This window comes from Typopeltis vanoorti, chromosome 20 (genome assembly GCF_054136105.1).
Source record: "Typopeltis vanoorti isolate ZY-2024b chromosome 20, IOZ_Tvanoo_1.0, whole genome shotgun sequence".
Lineage (NCBI taxonomy): Eukaryota > Metazoa > Arthropoda > Arachnida > Uropygi > Thelyphonidae > Typopeltis > Typopeltis vanoorti.
Genome location: NC_143568.1, coordinates 82617588 through 82632999, shown reverse-complemented (window position 1 = coordinate 82632999; position 15412 = coordinate 82617588). Strand labels below are relative to the sequence as shown.

The 15412-nt window shown below is 32.6% G+C and overlaps 1 protein-coding gene across 3 annotated transcripts in view; it reads right to left on the bottom strand.

The window, feature by feature from the left end:
• Positions 1-15412, bottom strand: part of peng (Pumilio and CPL domain-containing protein penguin) — a 204022-nt gene that overhangs the window by 8790 nt on the left and 179820 nt on the right. For all 3 annotated transcript variants that reach the window (XM_090410312.1, XM_090410310.1, XM_090410311.1), the window contains exon 15: positions 13730-13820. In XM_090410312.1, the coding sequence (XP_090266438.1) occupies positions 13730-13820 (91 nt within the window). The remainder of the gene's footprint in view (positions 1-13729; positions 13821-15412) is intronic.

Here is a 15412-nt window from a genome sequence, read left to right as displayed (position 1 = left end):
GGTCTTCCTCTGGGTCGTTTTGCTGCCAACCTGGCAGAGAACACTTGTTTTACTAATCTTTCCTCGCCCATTCTGTTTAAGTGACCATACCACCTGAGATTAGCTCCGCTAACGCATTCCTGAATGCCGACAATGTCAAGTTCTTTCTAATATCTTCATTTTTAATATGATATTGCCATTGATACCATCTGTTCACACCCCTACTCTTTCTCAGGACTCTCATATCTGCGGTATCTAGTCTTTGGTCAAGTGTTTTACTTCTGACCCAGCTCTCAGATCCATAAGTTAAAATTGGTTTGAACACTGTCTTGTAAACAGCTAATTTAGTGTTCCGACTAATTTCTCTCTTATTCCATATGAACTTATTCAATTGACTTCCCACCATATCAGCTTTGCTGATTCTGTTGTCTATTTCCATATTTAATTTACCATCTTCAGTAAAAATCGTACCTAAGTAGCTGAAATGTTTTACTTGTTCCACAGGTTCTCCATTCACAACGATTCTGCCTATTTTCATTGTCTTTGTCTTTTTATTGCTGACCTTCATACCATATCTATTACAACAGCTATTCAATTTAGTTAGAGAATCTTGCAGACTTGTAGCGGATGTATTTAGAAGTATAACATAATCCGCATAAAGCAAAGAGCTGAGATTAACATCTCCAATTTTGATATAATGCTTAATACCAATTTCCTTCATAATGTGATCCATATAGATAATGAATAACAGGAGGGATAATGTACATCCTTGTCTCACTCCAGATTTAACATTAAACCATCTTCCTGTACTTCCTTCAATTCTAACTGCTGACTTACAACTCAAATAAAGACTAAGTATTGCTTGATATAATGCCCCATTGACACCATATAACTGCAGCATATTGAATACTTTCTCTCTTCGCACCTTGTCATATGCTTTTTCCAAATTGACAAAACTTAAATACAGATCTTTGTTATATTCCGATGCTTTCTCAACTATTTGTCGTGAAGTGAAAATCTGATCCTGACAGCCTCTGTTTGGCCTGAATCCTGCTTGTTCTTCACCAAGCTTTTCTTCCACAATTCTTCTCAACCATTTCTCAAGTATATTTGCATAGATCTTGCCAGGAACACTCATAGGGAAATACCTCTGTAAATCTCACATTGAGTTTTATTTCTCTTTTTATATATGGGTACTATTAGAGCTCTACTCCAATCATCAGGAATTCGTCCCTCTGTCCAAGCTTTCTGAAGTATGCAGTGCAGCCACTGTAAGACTCTTATACCACCATACTTGAGCATTTCTGGTCGAATATTATCTACTCCTGCTGCCTTTCCACATTTCTAGCCTTTGATGGCTTTTTCTACTTCAAGTATCGATATGTATTCCTGACTACGTGCCTGGTCAGTGTCTTTTAGCACTGTGCTGTTATCACTGCTTGTTTCATTTAGCTGTTTTTCAAAGTAATTACTCCATACCTCAAGGATATCTTTTTCTTCTGTTTTCATGTCACCTTTATCATCTCTAATTCCTTTTACAGCACTCTTTCCTCCATTCCTAAGCTTCTTCAACAACCTCCAGAATATTTTGCCACCTTCTTGATATTTATTTTCGATATTCTTGCCAAAGTCCTCCCATGACTTTTGTTCAGCTAGTTTTACACAGTGTTTAGCATTCTTGCATTTCTCTCTATATTCTCTAAGAGCACAAGCTGACTTTTTTGACAGGAACTTTTGATATGCTTTCTTCTTTTCCTTCACTGCCTCTTTAACTTCCTGTGTCCACCAGGGTGTTCTGACTTTTTTATCCTTGCAGACAACCTCACCACATACCTCTCTGGCAGAATCAATCAATGTTTTCTTCAGAGTTAGCCACTGAATCTCCAAGGTCTGATTCCTGTTCTCAAACTCTTTCATTTTTTCTTCAATAATCTTTGTGCATTTTAGTCTACAGTTCACATCTGAGAGCCACTCAACTTTTATTCGCTTTAAAACTTTCTTATATGTTATTCTTTTCGATGCAAAATTCAATTTTATCCTGCTCAAGACTAAATAGTGATCACTTCCAATTTCAAATCCTCTGTACACTCTGGTGTTCTGCACCAGGGAGAAAACATCATTATCAACAATAACATAGTCAATGAGACTTTTCTTATTCCTAGCCTCTTCTCTCCATGTGAATTTGTGCACATTTTTATGTTGGAACATGGTGTTAGTAATAACCAGTCCATGTCCTGAGCAGAAATCCAACAGATATTTGCCATTATTATTAGCTTTGCTCTTTTCTCCAAATTTTCCTAAAATATTTTTGTATGTCTCACAATCATTTCCTACTCTGCTATTTAGATCCCCAAACAGGACCAACTTTTCCTTTTTCATTGTGTCAGTTGCTTTTTCTAAAGCCGCCTCAAAAAATTCCTCCACTTCTACCTTAGTAGAACCTTCTGTGGGACCATAGGCACAAATAAGTCTCATTGTCCAGTTCCCCCATTCTCATATTTGCCCACATTACTCTACTTGAGACTGCCTGCTATTCAAGAAGATTAGCCTCGTATTTTGTGTTGAATCCTATGGCTACTCCTTCTTTTCCTTGATTGTCATTTCCTGAATATAACATTTTGTATTTATTGCTCAGAAAGATCTCACCAGTTTTTGTCTTTTTTCTTTCAGTCACCCCTATTATGTCGATCTGGTACTTATCTAATTCCTCAGCTAGATCCATTTCTTTGCCATTCAGGCTTCTTACATTGATAGTACCGATCTTTAACTCTGGTGATGTTGAGTTGGGGTTTGTTTTCAGATTCGTTCCAGTAGCTGACTTTTTGCTGTTCACTCTGGTTCCCTGGCGAAAACAACATTAATTATTGTTTCACTAGAAACAATAATATACTCAGGTTTTTCTTTTTTCTTGTGTCTTTCTCCATGTGATTTTATGTATATCTTTATGTTAAAATATGATGTTAGCGATAACTGCCCGTGTCCTGCACAGAAATCCAGCAGTCCTTCCCATTATTATTAAATTTTTTTTTTCTTATAACATTTCTTTATGTCTGGGGATTCATTTTCAACCCTATTGCTGATATCTTAGACAAGGACCAGCTTTTTTGGTTTCTTTGTGTCATCTGCCTTCTCTAATTATTCAAAAAATTCCTTCATTTCTTTCTTTGTAGAACCTCTACAGAATCATAGGCAAAATAAGTTTCATTATCTAATTCACCATTTTTAAATTTGCCCACTATGCAACTGTACTCGAAGTGCTTGCTAATCAAGAAGTTTAATATGTTCTGAACCAAAATAAATTTAGACTGAAAAAAAAAAAAAAAAAAAAAGTTATATAGTTTCAACTTACTCACAGGAAGGATTGGAATCCCAAAAGATTTATGTAGTGGTTCATGAGAGAGAAGGAACTAAAATAATGGAAGAATGAAGCCTTTCAGACCCAAATCAATTTCTCTTGAGAGGGAAAAAAAATGTCTTCAGGCTTCTTCTGCAGTGTCTTAAAATATTGGGATTTAGTATTAAGATATACTATAGTTGAACGTTACTTATGTAATTTACATTTTAAATGAGTTTTAGCTGTTCACATAAAACTACAGAATTAATTAAATACTCTATATCAATAATACAGAAGAGTAGTTAATAGGTTTTTTTAAACCATATATTCTATTGAATAAGTCTTTGTTAATTGTGTGTAATGATTAGAGCATAGTGGGATGGTAAATGAAGTTATTTGTAATGAGTGAAGTATTAATGAGTATCTGAAATTTTGGGAGTTGTACAGAGCTAGTAAACAGGTGAAAAGTAATATCTTGAGTAGAAAAGGATACCAAGTTTTTGGAGGCTGAGAAAGCTAGAAATATGCTTATGTAAAGACAGATGCTAAAGTTGGATGTCAACTCAAGAAGAGAGGCCCTGATCATGTGATCAGCTGAGTTATTACCAAACGTAAGAAAAGAAAGTGAATGGAGATCTCTTTTGTAACATAAAAGACAAATTATGTTCTAGTAGCATAAAAAGTGATAAGGATGTCATCACCTCATTGAGGAATGGTAAGGTAACTTCCTTAAATACTAATTTTCTTAAAAATTAGTATTTAAGGAAGGTTACAGAAGATTTTGAAATTCATATGTCTAAGCAAGGTTTGTCATATGAGTAGGAGAGAATATATCTCACTATCATGAATAAAACTATGGAGAGAGAGACTGAGATCAGTGCATTTATGTATAGAAGAAAGAGTATGCAAGAGAACATAAGTCTTAGGGTATTTCCATTAGTAGAAAAGTCTGAAAAAGAGAAAGCCTGTGCACGATAACATGAACTAAACAAATTAAAGAAAATTACCTACCCAATTAGAAAGGTAGTCCATATGATAACAATTTGGTGAGTAGACTTCTACACAAGACCTAATGAAATGCCTTGGAAAGGGCAACAGGAGTTAATTAATGAAATCAATTAAGAATGCATGTCACTGACATTATTGCTTATTGTTGTTGGCATCACATCTGAGCAATTCTGAAATTAAGTTTTTTTTTTTTTTAACTGAAGAAAAGTGTGAATAATAATACAGAAGTTATCTACCTCTAGACAAAGTACATCTTAAGAGCAATATTGATCTAATAGATAATCTTAGATGTTGAATATCATTCATAACTTCTTTTAATAGTATTACAACACCAAAGATGTTTATTAACTGGCTTATATTTCACTGGAATCTTCAGATCACATTACATGTTACAATTAACACGTGACAATGAGTATGTGAAATAATTCAAATTGTAACAGACAAAAGATCTAAGGTCCTAATTTGGCACCCTCTAATATTGTAAAAAAGAAGTATTATAGCTATGTATATTTTAAAATAACAGTCTCCCAAATTTTTGGCAATTAATGCAACCATACTTGTTCAGGTTAGGAAAATGCTTCATAGCCATGGATGACTCCAATCTAATCTAATGCATTTAATCTTATGTGAGAAATAGTGTCAAAGGCATGGTCTGCTAATCTAGACTTATAATAATGGTAGTGAATGTACTTTTTATGTTCTCCAAGGCAGATATTAACAGATCTTCCTGTCTGTCCATAGTAGGCCAAGTCACAGTCACATGGAACTTCATACACCGATTCGACCGATTCCTGAGTTAGTCGATCCCTGGCATGGGCAAGCGGGTGTTTCCTCCTTAAAACTCGGGTTTTTTATCTCGTAAACTCAAAAAAATCGACCGTAGTACCCACATTATTTCAGACAGTAACATATCTTGTTAGGGTTAGGTACCAAGAGATGGCAGCACTTGTTTGCCAGCCTCTTCATCAGTGGCTGCTATAATTAGTGATAGACATGGGCCAGCTATCTCTGATTGGCTACTGGTGGAAATTGAACTGCCCACTCAGTCTCCAAAAGCTAGATAGGGTATAAAGGCCTTGCCTACTCCCTATAAGGGAATAAAAGGTGTTAGCTGATTTATTTTATTTATTTATTTTTTTTATCTCTGTACTGAAATCTCAGTTCAAATTTGTTTTTAATTATCCATTCTTCCTTCAGAGAGAGAGTTTAATTGAAGAAACAAAAGTCCTACCTTTCAGTAATAGAGAATAGTCATCAACAGAAAAAAAAATCCTTACTACATTCATGCAATGTGAATAACAGGAATTCTTACATAACACGCAGAGGCACATACGGAACTGTAAAAATAATCATATTAAAAATTCTGAATATTTTTACGTATTAATATTGCTTGTTAGTTTTTGTTTTCATACACGCAGTGTCTGCGCTTGTGATGTGCTCGTTACGAAATTATTATATTAGGAGTAATATGTAAAGAAGTAAAAATATTGAAGTACTTACTTAATTGATTATTTGTATTATTTATAAGAAAGTTTGTTGTATTTTTAAATGTTGAATTTTGTGTTTGTGAAAGACTTTCTTCAGCGCTGGCGGATACAGCGAGTCAGCCATATTATTACAATGCGTAGTTTCTGACGTTGTTGAAGTGCGCATGCTCCCGGAGTGAACTTGATGTTTGATTGACAGCTGACAAGAAAAGCGTTGCGTATCCAAGTTACAGTGGTAAACAAGAGAGCGTTCGGAAAGTTTTTTAGAACACTGGCCGAGGAATATTCAAGTTGGAAGGAACTTGAATTTTTGTGTGCGGCAGTTAAAGGAAATTTTATATTGTATTCCGAAAAGGGAATAGTGGAAATAATATGTTTCAAGAAGGAATAAGTAAAGAAGAGGGAAATCTTGAAACTAAGTTTTTATAAACTGGCCAAGATATATTCAAGTAGGAAGGAACTTGATTTTGTTTTGTGTGAGGCAGTAAAAAGGAATTTTAAAGGGATCCTAGAAAATGAAGTACAGAACCTTGTAACTTCTGGAAAAGAGCCTTAACAGGAAGAGAATAAGACTATGAACATTTTTTTTGTGATTGTAAAGAAAAAGTGTTTTGTCTTAAGAGTAAGTTTGTATTTTTTTAATAAGGCCTTGGATCCATATAATCTGTATTTGTAGTTATGTATTTTACTAGAAGTGTATATATATTGTTTTAAGTTTTATTAAATGTGTTTATTTTGTACTTGGTGTTGAGTCAATGATTAGCTGGATTCTGAAAAAGTGAGTTAAAGTCATTGCACCAATTGGAGTGAACTCTTTGTGTAAATATAATAACATATAGGGACACTCGGAGTCAAAAATAAAAATAATTGTTAGTAAATGAAATATTATTTATAATACACATTATAAATAACTAATGGCGCAGCCTATTATAGGATAATTCATTAAATATTAACAATGGCACATATACAGGATAAATAAATTCAATATAATTAACAATGGCGCAGTCGACGACAGGATAATTGGTTATGACTAAACTATTTTAGAATCCAAAAGGCAAATCTTGACTCAAATAAAAAAAAATGGCTACAGAAAATAGTAATATTAGTAGTAAAGTTCCTTCAGTTAATGATGAAGAATTTTTTAGGTTAATAAATCCAACCTTAGTAATACCTTCTTTCTCAGGTGATAGTAGTGAAAGCATAGAAACATTTTTTAGGTATGCAGAAAAAATTAAAGATTTAGGAAATTGGTCAGATTTTCACTTGTTAATTATACTTCGTAATAAATTGTTGGGAAAAGCCAAAACATTCTTAAACACATCTCCTTTACTAAGAGATACTGACAATTATGCAACCTTTAAAAGTTTGCTAATATCAGAATTTTCAAATGTAAGAGAATTAGGGCCTAACATTTGGAAGATTCAACAGTGTATCCAAAGTAATAAGGAATCTGTTTCTGAATATTATCATAGATTGTGGACCATTGCTCATGGATTTAATATTTCATCTGAAGAGAAATCCTCTTTAGAATGGTTGCTCTTTAATCAATTTAGGATTGGCCTCAAGGATAATTTAAAAGAAACAGCGTATAAGAAAAAAGTTAGAAATCTTGAACAATGTTTTGAGCTTGTTAAAGAAAAGGAAGAAAGATTAAGAGATATTTTTCATTCCTCAAGCAATAAGCAAGTAAATTCTTTTCAGCATAATCAAACTCATTCTTCTAGCATTGTGAGTACTGATAAAATGAGAGAAGAAAAGCTTCAAAAGGGTAAAGCTGAAAATAAAAAGAAAAAGTCTAAGGAAACTTCTGTGAATTTTACTAAAGATATTCCAGAATCTGATTCCAGGGTAAAATTACATGATTTGGAAAAATATGAGGAACTGAAAACATTTCTGAGTGAAGAAATAGAAAGACAACAGAGACCCATAGTACAAGGACAGGAACTTCTGTTTAAGATGATGTCGGATTTATCAATATCCAAAAATCTTACAGATAATCAATCTTTTTCTTGTAAATCTGATAGCATTAATAGGAATAAAGCATCTCATAGAAGATACATTCCAAAATGTTTTAGATGCAATAAACAGGGTCATTTTGCTAAAGATTGTTATGTTAGAGATAGATCTTGTTTTCAAAATAAGAAATCAGAGAATAAAGGTAAATCTGGAATTAGTTATTATTCCAATATTATACTGGCAAGGACAGAAATGTCAAACTATTCACTAAACATGGGTAAAGCCAAAGACAGCTATAACCATAAAAGAAAGTTTGATGTAGCATTAGCTCCTTATGCTAATGAAAGTAATCCTTTAACAGTATTACAAGGATTTATTGAAGATGTACCTTGTGAAATCTTACTTGACACAGGTGCACACATTTCACTCATTTCTTATAGCTTATTTAACAAAATTAAATCTCTAATTCCAAATGATATTTCAGTTTTAAGCAATCCAATTAAGTTAAAAGGAATATTTGAATCTGAAATTTCAGCTTATAAGCAAATCAATGTCTTTATTTCAATTCCTTGTTTTCCATTGAAAGTTTCTCATTCATTAATTGTTCTTCCAGAATCTTCAAATCCAAATGTACAAATAATATTTGGAATTGATTTTCTGAAACGTCATGGGTTTGTGTGTAATTTTGTTGATAATACAGTATCATTGTGTGGAATAGAATGTTGTTTGGATAGGAAATCAGGTGACAGTGGAAAATTAGAGCAGTCTCCTGAAGTTTTTCTAGATACTAGTGATAGTGATCAAGTATTTAATATTGAAACTCTAAAAAATAAGGATCCTAGTATACAAATTTGGGAAAAGGATAAGATTATCCAAGCTCAGAAGGATGATCCCATACTAAAAACTATTTATGAAGCAGTATTGAAAGAGGAAACTCAACTAGATACATTTTTGAATCTGGAAAACTTGTATTTAGATAAAGATGGGTTACTCTTATCTAGACAAATGGAAGATGGAAAGTTGAAGGTGAAAATATTGGCACCAACTGAAATGATTCCTTGGATTATGTATACTTTCCATGATTCTGACTTAGCAGGACACCAAGGGTTTTCTAGAACTTTGGAAAGAATAAAGGATCGTTACATCTGGAAAGGTATGAAGAGTGATATACTCACGTATGTCAAATCATGCCATAAGTGCCAAATAAGATCCCCTTTTAGAGGAAAAGCTCCTTTACAACCATTTCCAATTCCAACTAGACCATTTCAAGCTGTTGCTATTGATGTAGTAGGTCCTCTACCAATTACAAAGAAAGGAAATAGGTATATTCTAGTAATCATAGACATGCTAACTAGATTTCCTGAAGCAGTATCAATGAAAGACCAATCTGCAAAAACTATTGCAAGAAAGTTTTTGAATATGATAGTTTGTAGATATGGAATTCCTCAGACCTTACTTTCAGATCAAGGAGCAAATTTCACATCTGAACTATTATTACAGTTATGTAAATTGCTTAATGTTAAGAAGATTTTTACAACACCTTATCATCCGCAATGTAATGGTATGTGTGAAAGACTAAATAGAAACATAAAGCAAATACTTTCAAAGTTGGCAAACACCAAAATGAATGATTGGGATACACATATCTCTCAAACATTATTTGCATGTAGGTCTGCTTTTCATTCTGCTATCAAGGAAAAACCATCTTTTGCATTATATGGTTTTGACCCAGTTTTTCCTAATGAACTTGTTTCAGTTATTCCAAATACAGGATACAGTGATATTAATGAATATTTAGAATTAGTAATAGATAAGTTTTCCACTACTCATAGACTAGTAGGTGAGATAAGTAAATTAAGTGCTCAGAAAACTAGACAATATATAAATCGCTTTAGAAATTATAAATCATTTGTACCAGGTGATTTAGTATTGTTAGATGATAAATCTAGTATTAAAAGAGTTGGGAAATTAGGAAAGAAAGCCTTAGGTCCATTTAGAATTTTAGACAATTTTTCTCCTGTGAATTTTAGAATTCAAGATGTAAATAATCCTAGTAAAATTTTAAATGTACATTCTGATAGATTAAAAAGGTACTTTTTGGGAAATAAAAATTTAGTTACTTTAGGTGATAATATGAATAAAATATTGAAGGATGAATGTAGTTTTCCTAATACTAATTGTGAATCTTATTCAAAGTTAAATGATAGGAAAGGGAATAGATCTAATATTCATAATTCAAATATGCAGCGAAAGAAAAAATTAAATTTTGGTAAAATGAACCAAAATACAAGAAATTTTAGAATTCCCAAGACACACATTTCGGATGATGTACAATGTAGGAATAATGATAATCAAATTTATTCTAATATTGATGAAAGTATAGCGGAATTTCATAGGTTGATAAATATGGGATTAAATAAGAAAAGGGAAGTTAAAGATACCTCAAATTTAGTTAGTAAGGATAAGAAATCCCAGAAACTTTTAGAATCACAAAAACCTGTAGAAACTGATTCTGATAGTGATGATTCTATAGATTTAGGACATCATTCAAGTAGTTTAAATGAAGTGTTTGAAAGGTATAAAAATGAAATTTTTAAGTATACTAATTTGGAAGAAGAAATTTCAGAATTATCTCTAGTGTCAGATGATTCTGAAACTAGTGATTCAGAAGATATACATAATGATTAGATAATTAGATTAGAACTTAAAATATAACGATCTAGAAATAAATATTAAAATTTTGTTTAGACGTAGGTTAAATATAAAAAAATTTTTTTAAAAAAAAAAATTTTTTTTCACAGAAAAATGAAACTGATGTAAAAATAATCATATTAAAAATTCTGAATATTTTTACGTATTAATATTGCTTGTTAGTTTTTGTTTTCATACACGCAGTGTCTGCGCTTGTGATGTGCTCGTTACGAAATTATTATATTAGGAGTAATATGTAAAGAAGTAAAAATATTGAAGTACTTACTTAATTGATTATTTGTATTATTTATAAGAAAGTTTGTTGTATTTTTAAATGTTGAATTTTGTGTTTGTGAAAGACTTTCTTCAGCGCTGGCGGATACAGCGAGTCAGCCATATTATTACAATGCGTAGTTTCTGACGTTGTTGAAGTGCGCATGCTCCCGGAGTGAACTTGATGTTTGATTGACAGCTGACAAGAAAAGCGTTGCGTATCCAAGTTACAGTGGTAAACAAGAGAGCGTTCGGAAAGTTTTTTAGAACACTGGCCGAGGAATATTCAAGTTGGAAGGAACTTGAATTTTTGTGTGCGGCAGTTAAAGGAAATTTTATATTGTATTCCGAAAAGGGAATAGTGGAAATAATATGTTTCAAGAAGGAATAAGTAAAGAAGAGGGAAATCTTGAAACTAAGTTTTTATAAACTGGCCAAGATATATTCAAGTAGGAAGGAACTTGATTTTGTTTTGTGTGAGGCAGTAAAAAGGAATTTTAAAGGGATCCTAGAAAATGAAGTACAGAACCTTGTAACTTCTGGAAAAGAGCCTTAACAGGAAGAGAATAAGACTATGAACATTTTTTTTGTGATTGTAAAGAAAAAGTGTTTTGTCTTAAGAGTAAGTTTGTATTTTTTTAATAAGGCCTTGGATCCATATAATCTGTATTTGTAGTTATGTATTTTACTAGAAGTGTATATATATTGTTTTAAGTTTTATTAAATGTGTTTATTTTGTACTTGGTGTTGAGTCAATGATTAGCTGGATTCTGAAAAAGTGAGTTAAAGTCATTGCACCAATTGGAGTGAACTCTTTGTGTAAATATAATAACATATAGGGACACTCGGAGTCAAAAATAAAAATAATTGTTAGTAAATGAAATATTATTTATAATACACATTATAAATAACTAATGGCGCAGCCTATTATAGGATAATTCATTAAATATTAACAATGGCACATATACAGGATAAATAAATTCAATATAATTAACAGAACTATGCATTTCTGAATGTTACTGAGAGGATTTTTTTCTATTCTGCATCACAGAAAGTAGGATATATGATTACTTTGCTTTCCTTAAGCTGCTCAACTCATCCAGGGAGGCTATACTATTCACACTAGCTGTCATACTGTTCTTGATTTCATTTACACTACCTGCACACACAACATCCAGCAATCTATTCCAATCATGCACCACTCTGAGAGAAAAATCAAATCTAGCCATCATCCCCATTTTTGAAAGCATTCATTCTCAACTTCCAAGAATGCCCTCACATTCTTTCACCACCCTCCATAAAATGAAAAATTCAATTTACTAAAATTCTGTGTAATCCTTTCAGAAATCTGTAACTCTCAATCATATCATCCCTCTTTCTCCTGTTTGCTAGTGTCTGCAGCCTACAAATTCTCAATCTGTCTTCATAATACGTATTCCATGATCCTAATATCATATTTGAAACTCACCTTTGCACACACTCTCTCCACTGTATCAGAACAACAACAGAAATCAGGAGACCAGACCTGCAATAGTCGAAGTGAAGTCTTATCAAGGCTTTGTAAAGAGACAAAATGACTTCCTCATCTTTACATGTCAAGTTCGTTTCGGCAATGAAATTGTTTAATTATTCTCTGAGTCCTATTTACAATTTTTACTATATGACCCTTGAACTTCAACTTCCTATCTACTAAAACTCCAAGATCCCTAGTCCAATCAGTTTCTTCTAGCATAATTCCACCATTGGATATCTAATATATCCAAAGTGCATGGCCTTACATTTATTAACAATGAAGTGACATTCATTTTCACATGCCCACAATTCTAGCCTATTCAAATCATTCTGAAAGTAGCATTATCAGTAGCACTCCTGATTACCATACCTATCTTTGCATTACCAGCAAACAGCTGTATGTCACATGTCAAATCCTTCCCAATGTCATTAATGTAAATGATTGAATAACAATGGACCAGGACTGATCCTTGAGGCCACCACTGGTTTACCTTGAATCATGCAGATTCACATCCCTTCAAATATGACTTTTGATATCTGTCAGTCAGCCATCCTCTTATGCCAATAGTTTCTTAATCCAATCCTATATTCTCCAATTTATGCAACCACTTTCCATGCTGCATTCTGCCAAAAGCCTCAGCAAAATCCAAAAAGTATCATGCTGTATCCATTCCCTTTGTCTAGTTCAATGGTTGCATTATTATAGAATGTGGGCAAGTTGCTAAAACATGACCTTCTCCTAGTAAATCCATGCTGTTCATTGCAAAGTAGGGATTCTCTTTCAACCCATTTCTGAATGCGAACCCTAAGTAACTTTTCCAAATACTTCACCACCAGAGATACTAATAGGTTGACAGGTGGATATATCAGTCTTTACATCACCCTTGTACAATGCGACTACCATACATTCTTTTCACTTCTGTGGAATCCTTCCCTATTCTGAGACTCAAATCATATAGTATGGTCAAAGGAATCACCAGTTCAGCTGAATACTCTTTTAGCATCAGTGTTGATATCCCATCAGTTCCTATTGCAGAATTCTTATTCAGTTTGTACATCGGCTCTGGTACTTCCTCTTCACACACGAGTTTCTTCATACAGTGAAGAGGTAGCAGTGTGTTTAGTGTTGCATATACCAGGTTGATAGCTTTTAGCAAAATGGCTACTCATTAGTTTAACAATCACTTCTGCATTAGTAACCTGCATACCATCTGCATTCAGTAGAGTTAGTCTTTCAAATTCATTCTTTCTTTTATTTGCAGCAGAATGACAGAATTCTTTTGAGTTGTCTTCAACTTGCTTTCTGTACTTTATATTTTAATAGTATAACTATATGCAACATGCCAATTTCATTTTAAAATATTTATTTTGGATTTGAAAGAGTGAAAAACTTCATTCTAATTCAAATAATTCTTATTTATCTATTTTCTATTGAAATGAAAAAAACTACCACATATCAGTAATCCATAAAAAAAAAAGATAAACTTACTGAACAAGTAAAAATGCTCCCCTGTTGCAACCCAGCCATGTTTTCATGACTCCCACAGGGACTTCTGCTATTAAAATGTCACTGAAACAAACTAAACGAAAGATAATGTCAAATTATTCACTCTATTTTATACATATTTTATGTCAAAAGTGTAATGTAAAAATTGAATTAATAAAGATCTCAGCATTTTCCAACTTATAATTTCACATTTTCTCTATGGATAGACAGCTGCTATGTATTCTCATAATTCAATCTAAAACTTAAATGTAACTATTTTATTTATTGTTTGTAATTTAAGGAAATCCATAAAATTTAAGAAATAATTTTACGCATTTCAGACTGTTTTCTGATGATCAATTTCTTCTTATATCAGCATAAAATTGCAACTGGTAGCTGTTAAACTGAATATTAAGATGCTGATTTTCATCTAAACTAACTGAACTTGTGTATGGGCAGCAGAGATTATGACGTGCTCGATGACCTGAAATATGTAGTCATTTTCACCAATACACACAAAAAACATGACATCTGTCCAAAAAGTATATGAGATAATGTGACCGCATTAATCCATATTTTAAAAATAAGAGACCTATAAATTTGGAGTTTGGAATTGTCTTTTAGATAAGATAAGCCATATTCTGCCCACTGTTTCTTCTTCTCTTTGAAACATTTATTGAAATACATTTGAAATATCAGTAAATTAAACAGGATAAACAAGCACATATAATTAAACATGCTTGTTATCCTGTTTAAACATTTCAATAAATTTCAGTCATTCCGAAGTTTACTATAGGGAGATAAAACAGTTTTTCATACATTTGTTTTTAGAAGATGATTTTGATGTCAAGATTGAAACACTGAGTAACTAAATTTAATTTAAAATTTATTACTCAAATATAGCAGCAGTTTCCATACGTTTCTATAAGAGAATGACTAAACATTATGCAACAATGAAAGAAGAGAAATTACCTTTCTAACAAAGTTGTTCAATATAAATTTAATACTCGCTTCCACCTGTACTAGCCTTAATCATTAAATTATCCTCCCTAGCAAGTGATACTCTGGGACTGAACCTAGTATTCTTCTCAGCTGGTCATAATTTACTGCTTTGCAGTTCAGCATGTAACATTTTCTGAGTGGAACATCCACAAATATACTTAGCTATTTCCCAGTTCAATATAATATGATCACTGTCGCTAACTGGAGGCAGAACAGTCACATCTTTAACAGAGATCTCTGATGCTATAATCAAGTATAACCACTGACTTTGAGTTCTTTCTGTGAAGTGTTGCTTGAGGAAGTTGTGTGAGAATTAGGAAAGTTGAAGTGGTCTTATAACAGATGTGAGATTAAAGATTTTTCACAAACATACAGAACTGGATTCTACAGCCTGCTAGTTAGAAAGCAGAGATGCTATACACTCAGCCAATCAGACAAGGTGCTTTTCTGCTTGGGAGAAAAACCATTTCAAACTACATCAACATACAATCAGTAGGATAGTCTCAAAACAAGACAAAAATCATAAATCACCTAATGATGTTCATCAACATTTATGCTTCGTTGAAATATGAACCCCTATGTTGGATGGTGAGTGAATATGCTATTCGTTCTACACTATTACACTATCCTGACTGAATGCTTGCAAAATATTTACTCCAGAATATTTTTGTCTTTGGTTTATTA